This window comes from Coffea arabica, chromosome 11e, assembly GCF_036785885.1.
Source record: "Coffea arabica cultivar ET-39 chromosome 11e, Coffea Arabica ET-39 HiFi, whole genome shotgun sequence".
In the NCBI taxonomy this organism is placed as follows: Eukaryota; Viridiplantae; Streptophyta; class Magnoliopsida; order Gentianales; family Rubiaceae; genus Coffea; species Coffea arabica.
The window spans coordinates 13,058,626-13,082,041 of NC_092331.1; the positions used below are offsets into that span (position 1 = coordinate 13,058,626).

The window sequence follows — 23,416 nt, forward strand, 5'->3', positions numbered from 1 at the left end:
TCCAGAAATTGAGAATATCATGCTGTTGAACAATATTAGCAAAGTCAGGAAAATCATTCATATGATTTAGAGAATAAAGAGTTTTGGGTTAAAATTCACCAGGGTTGGCTTTGATACCAAATACCAGAATTATTTTTGTACTGTTTCTAATTTTGCTAAGTGTTGGGCTTGCACTTTTTGGTTGATAATTTCTATGATTGATAAAGGGAAAGGTTCTAATAAAGAATAAGGTCTGAAAAACATCCTAGGCCGAAGAAACTCAAAGGGTCTATTTGAAATGGACTGTTCTTTTATAAAAATCTCTTTTGCTAGGCCGGATGAAGAACTGGTCATTTGTGATACTGTACGAGACAGTCTTCCTTATAGCTCCCCTATTTCAGAAATTGGTGAAATTATTGTATCACTTTGTGATCCAGATATTTTAAACATTTTTTTGAGCTGCCCTGTCAAAGAATGAGTTTTTTCTTTTAAATTTTTATTTTCTTCTTCTAGATTTCTAGATTTAAGATTTAGGGTCCGTTTGGTTGGACTGAAAATATTTTCCTACCCTAGGAAAATATTTTCCATCGAAGTCATTTTCCTGGAAAATCACTTCCTTCCCCATAATTTTCCAGTGTTTGGTTATTAAGTGAAAATATTTTCCAAATTCCTTTTTTCATAATTTTTCGGTGTTTGGTTTGTCACTGAAAATATTTTCTGATATATTTGTTGATATGTTGCAAATATTTTTTTTACTCTCAAAACATTTATTTCATTACAAGTTAATTTTAGTTTCTATCCATTATAATCAAATTATCATTTCTATAAAATATCTATTCATATTATACCATGAATTCTTAAATGAAATTATTAATGGAATCTTGGATTTATTCATAATTTGTTAATTCTTGCTGCCGACCAATGGAGCTTTCGATTAGCAAAGTCCAAGGCCAATTACCAATAAACCACCTTAATATGTACAGCAGCTCAGTACAGAGACAGAGACTGCTGGTGCTAGGCCAAAAATTTAGCATCATGCAGCCTTGTGCAAATGTCAATCTACAAAGAGGAGTTCTAGCAGAATAGCACTTTCGCCCTCATCCATATTGCCAAAGAGAAATGAAAACCTGTGCCAGAGCCTGTTAAGATGCAACCCCCTCCCAAAACAGCAATGCATGCGACTATTGCAGATCTTAGATTGGACCTCATAATGCCACACCATATCTGTTAAAGGCCATAAGCAAAAATTGTCCTCCTTCCTAAAGAAAACAAAATTCAGTTACATGCACTTCAGATTGCATACTAAACCCATGTACCATGGAATAAGCATGCTTGCTACAGAATATACAAAACTTCGCTAAAGACAACCAAAACTCCTCTCATGCCATCGAAGTAGAATTTGCAACTTCAAAGTACTTTATTCGACGCCCCAATCTTTCTTGAACCTCTCGAGAGAAATCAAACGAAGTCTTTGACTCTTCGCCATAAATGCTTTTCCTAGCTTCTCATTTTGCACCAAATGCTCGAATACCAAGTCCAGAAATTCTTCGCTATAGCCTTCTATATTCATAATCTCTTCATGTAGTTGGTTGACATCAAGCTTGTTTGCACTAATTTTGTTCAAAGCAGCTGCCACTTCTCCAAGTTGTTGAGACATCTTTTCAATGTCTTCATTGCTGCGATTTCTTTTACGATGTTGTTTGGTTCCCGATGATGTTGCTCTCACTTCTGAGGATCTTGCACTAGTCACATCCTTTTGTTCTACACTTGTCTCTTCACTTGTCTCCACACTTGTCTTAGGAACAAATGGAGTTTCCAAATTCACATCAACAAATGATTTTGCAAAAGACCCGGTGGCCAGATCTTTCCCAACCACAACAGCCATTTCATCATACAACTCGATTTTATTCTGGATATACTTGTCATGACCTGGATTTTTCTGCGTAATCATAAACCAGAAATTTCAATCAACAATATAACAAATCCAATTTTGCACTAACAAATCCAGGTTTAGTGCAAAAATTCAAAAGAACAAGAAGTCCTCATTTGACATTCTTAACTCCATTAAATTACCTGGATATAGGCATGATACACACTAGGACTGGCCGTTATCATCTTCAAAGTATCATCCCAGCCAAATCCACTTTTTTCACGAATTTTTACTATGGTGGACCAAGATGATCGCACTGTTCTTAGATGATTTTCCACATGGTCTACCGAGCACGTAACCCCAAACTTATCTTTCATGGCATCTACCACACGTGTAAATGAACTTGATTTAAAGCTATTGTTAGGCCTATTCCCAAGTTTCACCTCATCGGCAAGAATCTCAAGCATCAAACGCTCCATAGGTCTTGACCACCTAAACTGTTTCTCTCCCTTCTTGCCCATCTTCAAAAAATTAATCAATTTCAATAGTCATCACCAATAAAACAAACTTATAACAATTATAGCCAACTATTTGTAGAAACATTAACAATTGCAACAAGAATGAAAATCATGACCCTGGAGAGCATAAGTTAATTCTCAATGGACAATCAAGAGATGCAAGGTTAATCATATAGGCAGAAGTTTTTGCAGATCAAGAGATTTTTCTACTTCATGTTCAAGAGTAGTTAAACAATTGTACCACCATTTGACAGTGACAACATTGCTGGCCAAAATGCATGTTCTAATCTTTGCAGACCTAAATGACCCTTACTACTCAAAAACTTAGAAAAACATATATGCCAAAAATCACCAACCTCAAACTGAATTGAAACTGTTATGTCTGCTGCGGTTTGATGATCCTGTGTTTCTAAGAGCTTCTTGTCAACACTGTAAGAGTTTCTAAGAGCTTCAAGTCATTCATCCAAAGCGAAAAATGAAAATAATCACAATCAGGGTTGTAAAAATTCTGCAATCTTTCAATGATCAGGCAGATTTATTCATATATATGCAGGCAGAACGCCGAGACCTCTACATAGATAAATCACTCATATAGAGCCAAAGACAACCTTACATGGCATCCAACGAACCAGCATTATCATAAAACAAAACAAAACTAAAAAAGAAACTACAACCACCATCTAGATTATCTACTTTGTCTTCTTTGCATGTAATCTACATACATAGCATGTGCAATTGCGTCTCTTTTCCTTGCCCATTCTCTATTTTCTGCTCGTCTCTCACTTTGTGTTTGATAAGGCTGTGTGTAAGATGCTTGTTCAGTCAGAACATTTGGAGTTTCAGATTGTTCCTCTTGAATGACCTCTTCCATGAACATGTCATTTGGAGCTATACCCATAATGTGATTATGTATGATACAACATGCTAGAATCACATCTACTTGGGTTTTAAAATCCCAAAAAGGATCATTATCCACCACCTTAAATCGTTTCTTTAAAACACCAAAGCCTCGTTCAATGGTTGTTCGCAATGAGGAGTGACGAAGATTGAAAAGCTCTTTTCATTTTGAGGGGGATTGTCATCATACTCCTTTAGGTGATATCGAACTCCAGAATAAGGAGGAATGAAACCGTTGCGAATGCCATATCCAGCATCTACAAGATAGTACTTGTCTAAAATTGAAAAAAAAAAGTTACTTTTGCCTAATCTAACAATGTTTTGCATAATTATACGACTCACATAAATTAAGACAAGTACCTTGCAGTACTTGTAGACCCCTTGGTCTTGTAAGAGCATCTTCAAGAACACGAGAATCGTGTGCCGATCCTTCCCAACCAGCAAGCACGTATGAAAACTTGAGGTCGAAAGAAATAGCAGCTAACACATTTTGAGTTGGGTAACCCTTTCGACCTCGAAATTTTCCTTGAATTTCAAGGGGTACACTTGCAACAACATGTGTCCCATCTATAGCCCCTACACAATCCTATTTTGTGATATCAATTAGATATAAAATAATTTCTACTATTTGAGTTAATTAATTTTTATACAAAGAACTAGACTTACAGCAAACCAGGGGTAGTATCTTCGACTATTACGGATCTCTCGTGGAGTCGCACCATTTGGCAATTGTATTAAATCTGGATATAGTTTCAATATGGCATCAAGTACAATGGAAAAATAGCGGTGTATGGTTTCAGTTGACCTATACAAGTACCCCCCAACCACTTGAAACCTCAAATTATAGCCAACTATTTGCAGAAACATTAACAATTGCTCTCTCACTGACATATGAATGGTAGGTTGTAATAATCCTCTAATGGTGAGAGTATTTAGTAATTGGAAAAATGTAGTTTGGTCCATTCTAATTTGGTCTATACAATACGAACTACTTCCATATAATATGCTATCCATGTAATCCTCTCTAGCTCGCTCCCTATTAACATGAGGTGGTTTAGGTATAACAACTGGAGTTTTATAGACTTCAAGAGCTGCATATCCTGCTGCTAGGACTGAAGTGGCAGCACCAATTACAATAGCATCCTCATCATCATCACTACCGGGATCCATCTATGAAAATTCACGTAGTAGTAGACTATTAGTAGTGTACCAGAAAAAGCTAGAGTAATGCAGGGGTCTCAATTGCAGAGTGATGCAGGGGTCTCAAATGCTCCTCAAAAGAAACTGATTGATCGTTCATGGGATATCTTGGGATTGACCTTTTAATTTAGAAACATATCACAAGCCACGGGCCATGTTTTTTGATGCCACTTCGTGGTTTTTAGGCTCAAGCATAATTCATGATGTTTTTTTAAACATGAGGCTTTGGGGTGCTATGAGAAAAGATGGACTAACTGCAAATTTATTTATGTAAAGTGCTAGATAAAGAATTATATGTCTGGAATAAGCGCATAGTTCTGGTATTGAGAACATGCAAAATTCTTTCTGCAAATGAACAGTGTAATTTTTGTGGGACATGAAAGAAATGATTATTATATATTTGCCATTTGCAAGATCAGATATATTTCGTTTTTCTTTTTAGAGATGATGCAGCAAAGAAACACTTCTGGGAGAATTCTTTCAGACTCATGTGAACTGATGATCTTATATTTCACTAAGCCAATACATGTTACAGCATGAATCGCAAGAATATATTGGTGGATGGACTATTACAATTTACAACCACGCATGCTCTCTTTGGCTGTTCAATTTACACCTAAACAATTTCCCACAAAGCTTTTGTTCATGGAAACACATACTTTGAACAATTTGCTTCTTCAGGTCTAGCCACCTTAAGAAAAAAAAAATTGAGAATACAAGAATGTGTTATACTCTTGACTTGTTAAATTCATATTTTATTTACCTTAAACTATACATTTCTACCATTTCTTGTTCTTTTTCTGTAAGCGCAATAAAAGTCACTGAATTCACGTGCAACATAATGAGTTTATATGTCAACACCCCTCCCCTGCAAAATAAATCGATTTTGTTTAGGCTATAGTACAAGAGCAAGGTCTGGCTGAAATTCAACCACGTTTTTTAACTAAGGAAACAAAGTATAGCGTTGTCTTATATTATACCTCCACAGGAAAAGTGAGGAAACATGTTATAACTAGTTCCCCAACTTCTAGATCTACTTCTCTTTGAATTTGAAAGTATCTTAGCGAGAGTGGAGATGAAGAATGTCACAAGATCTTCATCCAACATCCGAATAATGTCAAGGATTAACTACAAAATACCCTTTTGAACTTTTTTTTTAGTTGCAAAATGTGCCCTCAAAAGAAACTGATTGATCGTTCATGGGATATCTTGGGATTGACCTTTTAATTTAGAAACATATCACTGCAGGTGTTTTTTGATGCCCTGCTTGTGTTTCATTTCGTTTGAGGAAAGATTTCAGTATATTAAGACAGAAGTATTTCCACGGTTATATTCCCTTTTCAATCAAGCAGCTACGGCAAGAATCAGCCCGTGGCTTCACAAACTCAATGAATTCACTAAAACTTTTACAAATGGTCTAAAACCCCCAAAACTCAGCAGCCAAATTAATTCATTAGCATCAATCAAATCAGATTTAACCCTAATCAGGTAAGAACAAACTAAAACAAAAGCTATTGTAGGAACGGGAATCTAAAAATTCATTCAAATGGAACTTCAAGAATCTACACCAGTAATTGTAGACAATTTTTCAAAGGAAAAGGGAGGAAAAAACAAGTAACAAGAGATCATACCTCTGGAAATACTTGAGGAATCTTCACCCTTGTTGGAAATGCTATTGTAGGAACGGGAATCAGATTGTGCTTATGCCGTCAAACAAGCTTCTGAGGCTGCATAAGCAAACGCATCCACAATGGCGGGCACAGCTCACCAACAAACAGCTGACTGAAGAGAGAGAGAGAGATGGTTACCAGCCGCAATGGCAAAGTCTAGTTCCGATGACTAGAGAAATGGACCACACAAACTCACACTCACACAAACGCATCCACACATGACCGTTGATATTGGCAGCTTTTAAAAATGAGAGAGAGAGAGAGAGAGAGAGAGAGAGAGAGAGAGAGGGAGATGATCTGTTACCTCCGAAATTGGGTCTTTGTCGGAGTTGGAGATGCCGCCTGCGAAGAAGGAGGGATTTGTTTGCTGATGAGATGTCGCCGGAGGCTTTTGGTTGGACTTAAAGCTTTTATTTGCTGGAGATGAGGAGATGTCGCTGCGAAAAAGAAGACTGCTTTTCAGGAAGGAAAATAACTTCACAAAGACAGATGAGGAAGTTGTTTTCCTCCCCTGGGTGTAATTGATTTTCTATCGGAAATTATTTTCCCAAAATAATTGACAACCAAACAAAAGAAAATATGGAAAATGTTTTCCGGAAAACCTTTTCCTTCCAAACAAACAGACCCTTAAGCTTCTAATTGCTTCTTCCATAACCTTACAATGTCTACAAAATTGAATGTGATGAGTATTATCATATGCTACTGAATCAGAATAACTTCTACCACTATTGCTGCTACTAGGAGCTTCTGTACAAGATTGCATTGGCACCCTCATGCTATCCATACTTCCTTTGCTATCTACATGAAAGCTGATGCCAATATTTTTTCTAGCAAAATCCAAGGCTTCATGGATGCTATGAAAAGCTTTCCACAAAGGATTTTGAAAATCTTTAATCTGTTCTACTACTGAAATCCATTTGGAATAAATTTCAGGAGTTTTACCCCGAACTACCGCATAATATGAAAAATATTGTTTAGATTACAGAAATAAAATGCTAAAATATTTAAATTTTTAATTCTATCAGAATTATTTCTACTGTTCCAGAGGTTATCTAAGATATCCTGCTGGATTTCTTCTAAATTACCTTCCTCGCAGCTGAAAAAATGTAAATTGGATCCTTTAGGACACATGTTAAGTTCCCATTGGCCAATTTGTACCTTGGGTAACTGCTTTGCCATCTGCTAAAAGATCAAAAGAATTGTTAAATATACGGGATAGAAAATCTGCTAAATTATTATCTTTACCCTTAATATGCTCGAACTTAACTTTATATCCATTACCTATAATGCTATCTACAAAATTTAACCATCTTCTAGTAGAACTTTTTTTTTCATTATGTTTAGCAAAAAAACTTTTTTATTGCCTTGCAGTCTTTTCTAATAGTAATTTCTGGTTTGTTAAGTATAAAAAGTCTGATATTGTCTACACTATATTTTACTGCTAACAATTCATTGTCTATGCTATTTCTATTATCTTTTTCCTTATATTTGCAACTGGCATATCTACAAATTTGTTCACTATTTTTGCTACTATATTTATTTGGTTTTGCAAAAAGAACTGCTCCACATCCTATACTACTGCCATCACATTCGATTATTAAATAGTCTTTATTTAAAGGTAATTTTAAATCTGTTAGTTTACTTACTATTTGCAATCTTAGATAAAAGACATAAAATAGTAGAAGATGCATTAATAGCTAGTATAGAAGTAGATATGAACCAAAATCGAGGAATATTTTATTGTAGTCCAAACTTTATGATAACCTTAGAAGATATTAAAAATTTATAAATAAGAATACAAACCAAAGGATACGAAAATTTTCAAAGAGATAACTTAACAATAAGCATAGAATTTATAAGAAGATTAACAAATAGCAGTAAAACTAGATACAAGGTAGATATCAAACCAATAGTAGAGGCTATGGCTAGTAAAGGAATAAAATTAATAAAACCAATAGAAGTAAGTTTAGAAAATTTGGCAGGAAAAGAATGGGAAATTAGTAAATTTATAGAAGAAAATAATCCAATCATGCCAAAAGATAGTATAATATATAAAAATAGTAAAGGAAAAACAAGTCTTAGGTTCTATAATTATGAATCAATATCTTTAGAAACAGAAAATGAAGAAGTAGAAAGATCAGATACAGAGTCAGATCTAGTAGAAGTAAATTTGATAAAAGAGGAACTGGTAGAACTAGAATATAAAATTATTTATCCATCAGAATTAAATATGATTTTAACAGAAATAGAATTATTTGATTTACAAAGAAAATTAGAATCAAACGAACAAATAGCTCTAAATGAAATTTTATATTATGATTATCTAGGAAATATTAGAGTTAAAAAAGAAAAAGAAAATAATATTGAAACAGTTAGTATAACATCATATAGAGAATTAATGGAACAAAGCAGTGGAAGCAACCAACAAACAAATATGCAAACTGACACTAGCCAAGAAGGGAATGTTAGAACATATGAACCAGGACAACCACCTAGAATAATATATAATAAATATAGAAAACTAGAAGAAAAATATAACCCTAGAGGAAAAAGAAGACCATTAGAATTAGAAATAAAAGAAAATTCAGTAGATGAAGGAAAAACTTTAATGTTGACATCTTATGACCCCCAAATGATAGAAGATGTAATAGGTAGCTGGAAAGCAAGAGTACTTAGAAATTATATACAAAAAGGATTTGATCATAATGTAACAGAAATGTATACGTATTTAGAAACATTTCTAGGAGGAGTAGCAAGAGCAGTTTGGGAAGCATTTAAACAAAAATTCCCAAATAGATTACAACAAGACCAGGCGCATGGAGTAAATCCCATGAATTTTATTAATAGAGTAGAAGAAATTCTTTTAGCAACAAGTTCAAATAGAGTAGGAGTTATGACACAAATAGAATCAATAAGAAAAATAGAACAATTATCTATTAGAAATTGAAAATATATTAAACCATTTTTACAAGATTTCTTATATCATAACTGTTTAGCAGAATATTTTTATGATGAAGGAATTATAAAAAAATTATATGCAAAATTACTAGACGATCTAGAAAAGAAAATACATACTTTATATAAAGCAACACCTATGGAATCAACATTAAAAAATGTAAGTACAGGAGTAAGATTCACAATTAATAGGTTAGTAGAGGAATGTACGTTTATTAAAATACAAAAACAATTAAAAGGAGAATATAATTTTTGCTCAGAAATATATACACCACAAAAATATGGAGAAAGAGAAAAAGAAAAAAGAAAATATAGAAAACCTTATAAAAATTATAAAAAGTACCCCAAAAAACAGTATTATCTTAGAAAAAGCAAAGCTAGAAAACCATTTCTTAAAAAAGAACATCATGTTAGAAGATATAGACCAGAACGTACCTATGGGAATAGATTATCTTGTTTTATTTGTAAACAACCTAATCATTTAGCCACTAATCGTCCAAATAAACATAATTCTTTTAACAGAGCAGCTCATTTAGTAGAATTATTTTCAGAAGGCATAATAGAAATAGATCACAATATATTAGAAACAGAAAGCATTTATAGTATAGTATCAGAGAACGTAGATTTAACAGATTTTATAGAACAAGAAGATACAAGATTTATAAATGAAATCTTAAAAAAATCAGAAAATAGAACTATTATGGATAACATATACTTAGAAGAAATAAAAGAAGATTTTAAAAAATTAGACGACTTAGATCTAGTAGAAGTCGAATGTACTCATAAATGGGAACATAGAAAAGGTAATTATAGTAAAACTTGTTATAATTGTAATAGATACTCAACAATAGAATTAAGATTCCAATGTCAATTACGTTATACAGAATGATGTAAATTTTGCCTAGATAAATTAGCACAAATATACGTTTTAATAGAACCAATTAAAAAGGATAAAACTGAAAATACTGTGCTCTTAGAACATTACCTAGAAAGAAGAACAAGAATTTTAGAAAATAAAGTAGAACAATTAGAACAAAAAATAGAAAAATTTGATAAAGGAAATTCAATAGAAAAGGAAGTATATATAGAAAATGCTGATATAGAAATTTTTCTAGAATTAATAAAATATAATTATGATTCTGAATTATTACAAGCAGGAATGCCAACAGTAACTTCCATTGAAATAAAAACTAGAATAATAATAGGAAATTTTGATACAGAAGTTTTAGCGATAGTACATACAGGAGCAAGTAATATAGTAATTCAGCAAGAACTAATATTAGAAAAATATTATAAAAAAGTATATAATATTAGAACTGCAAGACAAATGGATGGTAGCACTTATACCTATGACACTGCAATTCATAATAGTCTCTTATTTTTTGAAATAGATAATAATCACTGCACACCACCTTATCCAGTAGAAGAAATATATGATAGAAATTTTTCTTATCAAATGATTTTAGGACTAACATTTATACTACAATCATATCATGACATGATTATTACAAGGACAAGGTTAACATTCTTAAAAGACCATACTTTACCTTATAACACGTTCATTACACCAGGAATACGAAAAGATAATAAAAATATAGAAAATTATAATTGTAAATGTAAAAGAGCAAAAGATTGCAAATGTAACCACATAGAAATTATAGAAGAAATAGAAGAATTTAATAATATAGAAACTATAGAAAATATAGGAGAAAATTTTAATGAAATAGAAATAAGTTTAGACTTTTTACAAAATGAGAAAATCTATAATATATTAGAAACAGGACACACAGATATAGACCAATTAATAAGTAAGTTAGAAAAATTAAAATTTTTTGGAAAAAACCCAACCATTCATTGGGAAAAAGATAAAACAGAATATAAGCTAGAAATTTTAAATCCAAATTTAAAAATTAGTACAGCAAAAATAGAAGCCAGTAATGAAGACATAAAAGAATTTGAAATGCATATAAGAGATTTAAATAAATTAAAAATAATCAAAAGAAGTACCAGTCCACATAGAAGTGCAGCATTCATAGTTAGAAAACATAGTAAAATAGTCAGAGGAAAAAGTAGAATGGTAATAAATTATAAAAGATTAAATGATAATACCAAAGATGATAGTTATGACATACCAGATAAAAATGAACTAATAAATAGAATTCAGTATAGATCTATTTTTAGCAAATTTGATTGTAAATCAAGATTTTGACAAGTAAGAATGCACAAAGATAGTATAGAATGAACAGCTTTTACATGCCCTTTAGGACATTTTGAATGGTTAGTAATGCCTTTCGGACTAAAAAATGCACCGGCAATATTTCAAAGAAAAATGGATAATATTTTTAACAAATATAAAGAATTTATCATAGTATACATAGATGATATATTAGTATTTTCAAAAAATAAAGAAGAACATGTTGGACACCTAAAGTTAGTTTTCGCAGAATTTATTAGACATGGAATAATAATTAGTAATAAAAAGGCACAGTTTTTTAGGAAAAATATAGAATTTTTAGGAATAGAAATAGGACAAGGAAAAATAAAATTACAACCACATATTTGTAAAAAGGTATTAGAATTTTCAGATAAAATAGAAGAAACAAAGAAATTACAACAATTTTTAGGATTATTAAACTATACCAGACCTTTTATAAAAAATTTAAATAATTTAGAAGCACCATTACATAACAAAACATCTTTAAAAGGACAAAAAATTTTTAATAAAGAAGATATAAAATCAGTCCAAGCAATAAAACAAATAGTAAGTAAACTAACAGATTTAAAATTACCTTTAGATACAGACTATTTAATAATTGAATGTGATGGCAGTAGTATAGGATGGGGAACAGTTCTTTTTGCAAAACCAAATAAATATAGTAGCAAAAATAGTGAACAAATTTTTAGATATGCCAGTGACAAATATAAGGAAAAAGGTAATAGAAGTAGCATAGACAATGAATTGTTAGCAGTAAAATATAGTTTAGACAACTTCAGACTTTTTATACTTAACAAACCAGAAATTACTATTAGAACAGACTGCGAGGCAATAAAAAAGTTTTTTGATAAACATAATGAAAAAAGAAGTTCTACTAGAAGATGGTTAAATTTTGTAGATAGCGTTATAGGTAATGAATATAAAGTTAAGTTCCAACATATTAAGGGTAAAGATAATAACTTAGCAGATTTTCTATCCCGTCTATTTAACAATTCTTTTGATCTTTTAGCAGATGGCACGGCAGCTACCCAAGGTACAAATTGGCCAATGGGAACTTAACAAGTATCCTAAAGGATTCAATTTACATTTTTTCAGCTGTGAGAAAGGTAATTTAGAAGAAATCCAGCAAGATACCTTAGATAACCTCTGAAACAGTAGAAGTAATTATGATAGAATTAAAAATTTAAATATTTTAGCATTTTATTTCAGTAACCTACCAAAACAAAATTTTTCATATTATGCAGTAGTTCGGGGTAAAACACCTGAAATTTATTCCAAATGGATTTCAGTAGTAGAACAAATTAAAGATTTTCAAAATCCTTTGTGGAAAGCTTTTCATAACATCCATAAAGCCTTGGATTTTGCTAAAAAAAATATTGGCATCAGTTTTCATGTAGATAGCAAAGCAAGTATGGATAGCATGAAGGTGCCAATGCAATCTTGTACAGAAGCTCCTAGTAGCAGGAATAGTGGTAGAAGTTATTCTGATTCAGTAGCATATGATAATACTCATAGCATTCAATTTTGTAGATATTGTAAGGTTATGAAATAAGCAATTAGAAGCTTAAATCTTAAATCTAGAAATCTAGAAGAAGAAAATAAAAATTTAAAAGAAAAAGCTTACTCTCTGACATGGCAGCTCAAAGAAATGTGTAAAATATCTGGATCACAAAGTGATACAATAATTTCAGAAATTTCTGAAATAGGGGAGCTACAAGGAAGACTGTCTCATACAGTATCACAAATGGCCAGTTCTTCATCCGGTCCAGCAAAAGAGATTTTTATAAAAGAACAGTCCATTTCAAATAGACCCTTTGAGTTTTTTCGGCCCAGGATGTTTTTCAGACCTGATTCTTTATTAGAATCTTTCCCTTTATCAATCATAGAAATTATCAGCCAAAAAGTGCAAGCCCAGCACTTAGCAAAATTAGAAACAGTACAAAAATATTTCAAAGAAATAGCAACTAAACCCAATACCAAATACAGCCTTAACATCAGTCCATCTTACAGGATAAACCCACAAAAGATGCCCAAATAATCCAGAACCTTGTGACCACAAAAAATACAGAAACCATTGAGTTTGTTTGGACAAGCCAAATTTGGTTTGTTTAATTTGTTTTCACAAATCCCAATCACCTTTTTATCTTCCCAATCACCTTTTTATCTCACATACATCACATCACAAAAAGTGTTACAGTAAATATCTCAAATAAATCATCCAAATAAACTCTTATCCAAACAAACTCATTGTATACATACACTTGATTTTCTCATACTCAAAGCATCCATCAAACTACATAGATATACTCCAGTGGCCCTTATGGTCAATCAAGAAAGAATAGTTCTTACACCACAGTTCTTAGTGGATTGTGGATTCTTAAAAGAATTTTGAATTTCTAATCCGGATGACTCATATCAGTTAGGAACAAGCTTAGCATATTTTTGTAGACAAATGCTAAATTATGGACAATGAGTTCAAGTAAAAATTAAATCAGCACCAGCAGAATGGATTGGACTCATTGATTTAGAACCAACAATTCATAGAATAAAGATTCAAGTTAGCAATGTTTATCCAACTCCACCATCATCAGCAAGAATAATATTAGCAGAATGCCCCCTAACACTTGAGGAACAACTTCGGAATTCAAAGGCTATGCATTTAGCCTATAGACATTTTAAATCCGGATGGTCATACTTCAGATTGGCAGCAGAAAACAAAATTCAAAAGATCTACACTCCCTACCGATACAATCTGGAAAAAGACTTCACAGTCCAAACAACCTATCCAGAACTATTCCAGCATTACTTAAATGATTATATGGGAGAAAGGGGAGCTTAGCCTAAAGAAGTTGAAGAAGAACAAGAAGACAATGATCATTATTGGCAAAACATGGGACCAGAAGAACTCCACAACATCGAGAATATGATGGAAGGATAATAGGACCCGGACACATTATTGTACATACCTTACAGTTGAAAGCACTAGCTTTTTGACATAGCTTTTTGAAAATTTTAGCCATTGTCGGCCTCATAGCTTTTTGACATAGTTTTTTTGAAAATTTTGGCCATTGTGGGCCTCATAGACTAGACACCGGATTCCAACTAAGTTGAAATCCACAAAAATAATTAGGAAACACAAGTTCGGATTTCAAATCTGAACAACGAGCCTATAAAAGCACCAGTTTCAAACCATTGTTGGGTACGATGCTTTCATAACTTGTAAATTACAAAGGATTCCATATATTCAGCTCTAAACACTTTTTGCAAGCTTAATCTTTCAAATCATCTTATTGAGAGGAAAGGAAAACATAGAATAGAAATTAGTACAGCCTACCATAGCTTTAATCCAAATAACCGAAAACTTTGATAGAGAGATCCTATTTTGGAGTTTTAAAAGTCTAAAAGACGGTGTAGTACCCATCCTAGCCGTTCGATCAAGAGTATTGCAAGGCGTAAGGGGAAGATCTGGTGAGGCAAACCTCCAAAAACAGGACTCCAACTCTCATAGCATCAGAAGGAAACTTTGGAATAAAAGCAGGCAAGGTATAATTTCTGTAACCTCTATCAAGTACCGAGTACTCATATAATTTTTGAACCAAGTACTCATATAGTTTATAATTTCTGCATATAAACTCTGTATGAATTTTGAACCACCTTTCCAATTCACAACTACTCAAGAAAATTCATATAGAATAGCATTAGCAACTCTTAAACAATCAGATACATATTATTATTTTGATAAAAATTTAGAAGATCTAGACATATCAAATCAGTGTTTAGCATATATAAAAATAGAAGAATCTAGATTAATAAAAGTAGCACATCACCATCCCTCATCATTTCTCAGAAATGTTAGACAAGCAAAAGTAGATTTACTTTAGCACAGATATTCTGAATTAAATATAATTATATTTAACTAAATAATTATAATATATATTTATATAATATACTAATATTATAATAAAATATTATAATTATAATATATTATATATATGTATATAGTATAATATAAATGTAATTATAAATATATAATTATATAATATATATAAATATTAATTATTCTAATATTATATAATTATAAGATTTGGGAATCAGACTTGGGTTTTGGACAAAACCCACCAACTTACTAAGGAATGGAGGAATGCTAAATTTTTAGACATCATTTCAAAATTTCAATTCCGATAGTAGTGAACCAAACATGAATCATGGGATTTATTCCATAACTTCATTCCAAAATCATGGGATTTATTCCCAAACGGCCCAAGAAATTATTATGCTGATCTGTTCAGTTGGCTGCTTGCTTCTTTAAACCCATGCAGGATCAATCCCATCTACCCTTCAATGTCACATAAGCATCAGAAACTATAACTTTTTGTTTGTTTGACTGCATGCAAGATTAATCCCTGCTACCTTTCAACATCATAGGGCTGAATCTAGGAGGCTTTAACTTTTCAATTAGTAAAGATCCAATTTTATGGGCTTCTCTAGTTGAAAAAGGAATAAGAGGCTTTTTTTTTTTTTTGCTTTATCCTGTGACCATGGCCTTTATTGTGACAGTCTTCCACAACATAGCTTAAAGGACTTCTAACAGAATTCAATTGCTTGAGATGCAAACGGCATTAACAACTAATTTCTTAATAGACTTACCAATTTCTCATAAAAGCTCATTCGAGATCAACAATGAACAAGTTTCTTTCTCGTGTTAAGATTTAGTTGACAATTGTTTTAAATGCAAAACTCATACTTTTCAAATATAAATAAACCATAATAAGTACAAATCTCTTGAAATGCCTAGACTCAGAGCACTTTCTTAACAAAAGATGGGTAATAACTGTAGAACTCCATAAGATTGAATCTTCTTAGTTCAATGTTTTCTCCAAAACTACTATTTCACATATATATTTTGTTTTGCAAAAAGTTCACGAGAAGACTATAAGAAAGGAATGACCTATGCAACGTAGATGAGATGCCCAAGTGATTTTTAGCTTTCTTCAACCTTCTTATTGGCTCACAATAACTATTAGGAATTCAGAAATTATTATGCTGATCCATCTTATGTAATTCAAACCTATATAGGCCTGGTCACACATTCAGAATAATACTTTTCAACTGTCAATGCATTTTTCTATTGCTTCTTTTTATTTAACAGAGGTTTTCAGTTTTTTTTTTTTGTTTTTGGCACCAGGGGGAGGGGGGGCAAAGGGAAATTGGTTATATACATGCTACATGAACTAGCGAATTAGCTAAGATAAAGAACAAGGCTAAGAAAGCATTTTACATGACCCTTCCAGCCACAAAAGTCATATGATAACTAATTAATTTCAAGCTTCAAAAGCACCTCTTTAGTGAAAATCTCGTGTTTACCATGTTTGGAATGAAAACTGGGCTTGGGCCAAAAAAAAAAAAACCACATTTTATCTCTAAAATAAAACTAGGTTGAGATAGATTTGGACATTTATTCAATGAAATATCCGCATGTACATTTATTCAATGAGGGCCAGTTTTTGTAATAATGTTAATGGAATTTGTTTCCATTCTAATGTTTGAAAGCCATTTTAGTAGATACTAAGAAAGGAAAAAGCTTCAAATCTGACATGTTGCACCTTAATATTTTTTTCCAGTAATTTTGAAAGGAAGAGCGGCCAAAAGATAATTGCATTACTTAATTTTTCTGAAAAGAAGAAGTTGTGATAACAAAACTACTAGCTAGAATGACATGCATGCTTTCATTGGTATTACTTGAATCATTTGTTTTACACGTGTAATTACTTCACTATGTCAAGTGAAGAAGTGAATATTTGTCTACTCATGCATGTAAATCAATAAACACCTACTAGCCTTATAGAACAAAAAGTAACTTCAAGTATACATGACAAAAGGTTCAAATAATAAAGCCATAGGATAAGAAACATAAATGTAGAATACCATACATGAGGTGTTCCAAGCTAACCATCAATATGGTATGGTTGAGAATATTAGAGCAATTTTGGAATTGCAAAAACAATATATTAAAAGAAGATCAGAAATTAAACTAGAGGACAAAGAAAGAGATCAAACTTGATTCGAGATAAGAAATTGAAAAACACAAACCTTAATATACAAGCATTCACGATGAAATGCAGATGGACAATCGTCGACGATTAAGTCACCATCATTTTACTACAGCATCCACAATAATCATCTCCATCATCTACCTCTTCATTTTGATCTGTGACACAAGCACCTTTCTTGGCCTTGTATTCAGCTGACCAAGCCTCGAGCTGACACAAAGCAAATGGCTTCCCCGATTCCATGAAAAGATTTAAGCAAGCACGGTTAACCTTGAAACCAACATGTCTCTTAAACTCAAAGAGTGAAACCACCTTATTGCAGCACTTGCAAAATATTCCACCCAAAGTTATAACACCTTCTTTTACCACAATATTAGTCTTACGAACATGAAACTGGATCACATCACCAAGGGAAATGCATCCTAAACGAAGTAACCAGGACAACACTGTTCTTTGTCCACCACCTCTTCCAGGACTCTGAAGAGGCAAATTGCAACTACCCATTTAGTTCTTTCTCTTACTTGGACGTTCTGATCTATGGATTGACCTTTTGCAGGTAGACATAAATCTTTTGCATTTCAAAATTGCAGAAACCAAAAGATCGTCATCCTTGAACTCACATGTCAACAATTTTCCTAATCCACTTTGCTCATGGTTCTTGTCATGAAAATTTTTTGGTACTTCTAAAAATGAATCGCAGCTTTTCCCATCCATATCAATATTATTCTCCATCAATAAAGTAAAATCTTTAGAACCTCCTTGTTTTCCAGTAAAATCCTCTATGCTGCTAACAAGATACTCTTTAGTCTTGACTCATTAATGCTAGAATGAGTTGTTTTCATGAACCACAGTTCAAGTTTGAACACATTCGTTATTTGTGCTGCAATAGGAAAGAAGCATAAGACATACTTTGTGGAAATGAGCTGCTTAAGAAAAAAGCTATTAATCCTTCCAGACTTTTATGAACTCTATTATTCTCCCAACTATGGGAGCTTTCACTAAAACTTCCCAGTATCATGTTTCCTTACTGGGATGTTGCCATCTGATAACCAAACAATTTCCACTGCAGAGGGGAGAAAAAGAGAGGAGAAGAAGCACAATTTGCCTATTGCATATCTTAAATAAAATCAAGAAGCACTTCAAAACAGAAAGAAACCAAATCATCCAGAATGGAGACCGAAGTAAAACAAAGAAAGGCTTTTACTACATATGTACATTAGAGTGCTTGCAATGGTGTGTGGTTGCCTGTATGCACACACAAGCTCATAAAGCATGTGTCTGCTTTTGTGGGTGTGTGTGTCTGTGTGTAACACACACAGAGAGAGAGAGAGAGAGAGAGAGAGTGAGCTAGTAAACTAAAAGTTTAACATTAAAGAGAACTGAACTACCAAAATTGAACTTACCTAACCAAAGCACCAACAACAAATTAAGCTAATTTAATTGTTTTAGAAGCAGAAATATTGTGAAAAATTGATAGACATATATATACTTGTAAATACACTATCAGAGAGAGAAAGGGGAGGGTAGGGGCAGCAATCTACAAAAATTATATCTTTGCAATTTAAGAAAGAAAATCCAAACGACTCTCCTCTATTCCCTTTTTGAAAAGAACTCAGATGACTTTCAACATTCTAAATAAAGATTTTGTGAACAACAACGAACACTGAAATTCAATCATGATGATTTTAACTTTCTTAAGAGTCTAACATTGATAACTTACTTTGAACCTTTACCGTTTCAATAAATTCTTGCTATGAAAACTAGTGGAAATCCCAGATCTACAATTAAGTTGGATTTTCTATCAGTTTGATGATCTTCAATTAGATGAAAACTTTGTAGGAAAAGAAAGAAAGCGGTGCCGCAGAGAAGGAGAGAGAGATAGACTATGGCCCTAGAAGTTAAAAATTCTTTAATTAGTTGTACAGATGTGTAATTCAGTGAATAAAGAGAGTTATCAAGTTGCCTTTTTAGCTTTTAGGAAACAAAAGCTTGTATATACTGTATTCACACTTCTGGCAAACTCATTATGGTTCTTTATCTTAGAGATAGGATTCTGACGTTAATGACTTCTATCTTTGTGATACCACTAAGTGATGAAATCAATGTCAAGGGCCAAATGTTTTCCTTTCCTCTTTTTGCTCCTATCTTCTTTTTGTGCGATAAAAAATTCAGTGTGTGCCCGACCATATCCAACTTTATATGTTGTACCAGTTGGGAGCTTCTATAGGGCAATGCATATTGGAGTCTAGCAAGCATCTTTTATTAAGAGCTAATTAAAAAAAAGGGCCAACAAATATTTTAACCAAAGAAAAGAACCTAATTGGTCAAAAGGAAGAAGCAAAAACAAAGACGAATCTAATTGTCCAAAATGTCACTATGAAGATTATAATTTCTACTCTCAATCTGGGAAAACTTACTTATTGTTGCTTTTAATGATCACTCAATCCTCTCTTATCTACCTCCAAAGTGCACTTTCTAAATTCTTTCAAATACAGCATGTCAGCTATCCTTAATGTGTCTTTGCTAGTGCAACAAATAAGTAGCAAAAGTCTATGCACTTAATCCAATTTCGTGGTACTAACCAATGTTCCCAACTTCTCAGTAGAAATGCCAATAAGCTAAGCAAATTTTATGATCTGTTACAATTCCAAAGGGTGGAGAAAAATATTGATGGCATCCAAAAGCCTATTTCCTCCATTCCCTATTAAGACTACTTATCTTGTCATACAACCTGAATTCAATGAATACCTGATGGTTCAATTACTCAACAGATAGAAATTTTTAGTCAATTTCAAATCCCCCCAGGTACCATTTACATTAATTACCAAAAATCTATTATGCTCTTCACAGCCAAAAAAGAAACTATTCAAAGAAAGAAGAACCCTTTCCCCTCAATCCAATAAAGAGATTACATACTGGAACCAAAGTAAAGTAAAAGAAAAAGTCAACTTTCACAACAATTCAAATGAGCACAAAAAGCTACTAGTGTACACAACTAGCATACAAAATACCATAAATACCAAAATTTCCACACATTGATGTATGTGTGTGCGTCTAAAATAAAATAAATAAAAAAAACTTCAGTTGAATAGTAACAAAGTATACCAACGATTATCTAATGATCAATGGAAAACCAAGTCTGGCCGATGCGAGGCGGCATCCGGTGGATCTAAACCCAGTTTAAATCCCCATAAAGCACATAAATTTATGCATCTATCTGTTCCACTCGATGAGTTCCCAATAGCTCCACCATCCTTGGCTTCTGACTACTGCAGTTGCTAGTTCTACTACTCCTACTGATTTTTCCGTCCAAGCCAACAAAAATTGAACTAGGCTTAATCCAAATGTATTTGTACTCCAAATCCTGCTTGCAAATCGCGATGAAACCCATTACGAAGGCGGCAAAGATATGAAGGAAAGAGATATTTAGGGGCCTTAGATCAGGCTGAACAGTAGACAATTTTGGAGACAAAGCCATGGCTAAAAAGTTTTGTGGGAAGAAAAACAAAAACTTTGCCTCCTTTGTCTTTTTCCGATGACTGAGAAACTCAGACTTTTTCGTTACTAAAGTTGATCTCCTTTGTCAATTAAGGGAATTGTGACCAAAGAAAAGTGAAAAGGAGTTAGACACTGAGATTCAATTATGCGTTTTTCGTGGGTTTTCTGCCAGGTATTAAGAAGGCTGCAAAGTTTGGTTCTTACGGAAAAAAAGGGTTAATTACATTTACCTCCCTTAAGATTTGACCAAATAACAAATCGATTCCTGAAATTTGGATAAATAACAAATAACTCTCCCACGTTAAGTTTGTCAGTTATATGGAACGGAAATAGCCAAAAGTCTGAATAACCCTTATTGATTTCCATCAAATTTTAAAGACATAAAAATAGAAATATGTATTTATCATTTTAGCCTTTAGGCGGGAAACAATACAAATAGCGACTTTATCACTTCAACCCTCACAATTCCATCATCAGATTATCGTACTACACTCTTACTGTTCTTGAACTCTCTTTCCATGAAATTTTATCTTTCTCTGGTTGCTTAATCCTTAAATCACCAAGATAAAACTCAAAAACTGCAGTGCGTTGTCTACAGATCAAACATATTGTGGCTGGAGAAATTTTTCACAACAAAGGCTGTAGGGTCGGAAAGCTATTGGAGGCCCAAGCATGGTACTATGTTCAAGTGAGGCACAGAGCATTTTTAGAGAGAGAAAGAAGACAGAGCATTTCTTCTCTACGGCAGCCTCCACTCGTTTGCTTCAACCATGAAGTTCAACATCGTGAATCCCACCACAGGATGCCAGAAAAAGCTTGAAATTGACGATGACCAAAAACTTCGCATATTTTGGGACAAGAGGATCTCACAAGAAGTCAGTGGCGATGCCCTTGGCGATGAGTTCAAGGGGTATGTTTGTTAGCCCCGACCTCTCTGTCCTGAACTTGGTCATTGTCAAGAAGGGTGAAAATGACCTACCTGGACTCACTATATTGAGAAGCCAAGGATGAGAGGTCCAAAGAGGGCTTCGAAAATCAGAAAGTTCTTCAATCTGTCAAAAGAAGATGATGTCAGGAAATATACTGGAGGACTTTCACAACAAAGGCTGGTAAAAAGGTTAGCAAAGCTCCCAAGATTCAGGGGTTGGTTACCCCATTGACACTCCAGAGAAAGAGAGCAAGAATTGCTCATGAGTAGAAGAAGATTGCAAAGGCTAAGTCTGAAGCAGCTGAGTATCAAAAGCTTCTTGCTACCAGGCTGAAGCTGCTTTTGTCGGAACCCGAGGGAATGCTTGGTTTCATTGGTGCATTGTCCTAGTAATTTACAATAGAGCATACATTCCTTAGTGAATGGAGAAAGGTAGGTTGCAGAACTTGTCTGTAAACCCCATCCTTCCAAAGCAGTTTTGGGTTTGTTTCTTTTTGTCGGCAGTGTTTCTTTTTGCCAATTGACCGAGGCTAGCTAGTTCTGCGGCTTTGTTGTGGTTGCCACGAGTGTGTCTAGGGAAGTCGGAATTTTTTTCAAGGCTTCTGTAATTGATTTCTTCCGCAGACTATACGAGATCTTGTGTATTGCAGCCTAAGTTACGAACTCGAATTTGTTAATGTGGAACATTTTATTTTCTAAAAAAAAAAAGGTGTAGTTTTTGGGTGATTTTGCAGGCATGGTGTAGATGATGTAGCGGCAAGTTGATTTTTACGTAAATAGCTTGATTCTCTCAGAGTTTTGTTGCTTTTGTTCTCTTGAAATTTTTGGTCGTTAAACTTAAGGAAAAATGGGGAAGTCTTTTTCTTCTCTGTTTGTGTACAGATAAAGGTAGGCAATGGGGAAGTCTTTTTCTTCTCTCTTTTTGTACACATAAAAGTAGGCAAGTCAAACGTGATTGGGATATGAATGATAAAGAATTATAATCCCAATATTATATATATGTTTAATGAAAAGGATATTTTCGGAACTATTATTAATCTTGATGACAATTGGATACAATTTGGGCAATTTCATCATTCCAAGTTTTCTTTTTTCTGCTGTCAAATAATTACTAACGTCTCTTAATGGCAAGTGGGTAATTGTTAAATGTCTGGTTATTCAAAGGGGTGGACTGTTATTTGTCCAAATCTCAGAGATCGATTTGTTATTTGGTCAAACCTCGAGGAAGGTAAATGTAATTAACCCTACAAAAAATATGTGATATGGCTGTGTGTGTTTCTTGGTGTGCTAGTGCGTGCTATGATTGAAAAGGTTGAACTATTTTTTCTGTTATTGTTAGTTAGGAGTTAGGAGTGGTTAACAGATTTATTGAAAAAAAAATTTTCCATGTAGCCTCTAAATTTTTATTTTTGTTCTTTTTTTGAAAAAAACTTTTAAACTTAGATTTGCTTTAAAGTGATAAGAATAGTTTTTTCTTTTAATTTTACCTTTTAATAAATTGTCATGGCAAATACTATTGAGAGAAAGCGTTTTATTACAAAGTTAGGCATATACATAATAATTTCTTGAGATTTTATAGAATCATTGACTTTTATTTTTATAAACCATCAATCAATTTTCGTAAGATTCGATATAG

General features: G+C 33.0%; 1 protein-coding gene and 1 pseudogene across 1 annotated transcript; one reads left to right on the forward strand and one right to left on the reverse strand.

Annotated features, from left to right (window-relative positions):
• Positions 1 to 1,155: 1,155 nt before the first annotated feature.
• On the reverse strand, positions 1,156 to 6,658 carry LOC113718903 (uncharacterized). The gene is made up of 6 exons (XM_072072518.1): positions 6,439 to 6,658; positions 3,931 to 4,434; positions 3,625 to 3,850; positions 2,724 to 2,815; positions 2,053 to 2,370; positions 1,156 to 1,918 (listed from the first exon to the last, which is right to left on the reverse strand). Exons 2-6 carry the CDS (start codon positions 4,432 to 4,434, stop codon positions 1,397 to 1,399), a joined length of 1,662 nt encoding a protein of 553 aa, XP_071928619.1. The 5' UTR covers positions 6,439 to 6,658; the 3' UTR covers positions 1,156 to 1,396.
• A 14,887-nt stretch (positions 6,659 to 21,545) lies between these two features.
• LOC140021662 (small ribosomal subunit protein eS6-like) lies at positions 21,546 to 22,170 on the forward strand (annotated as a pseudogene).
• The last annotated feature ends 1,246 nt before the right edge of the window (positions 22,171 to 23,416 follow it).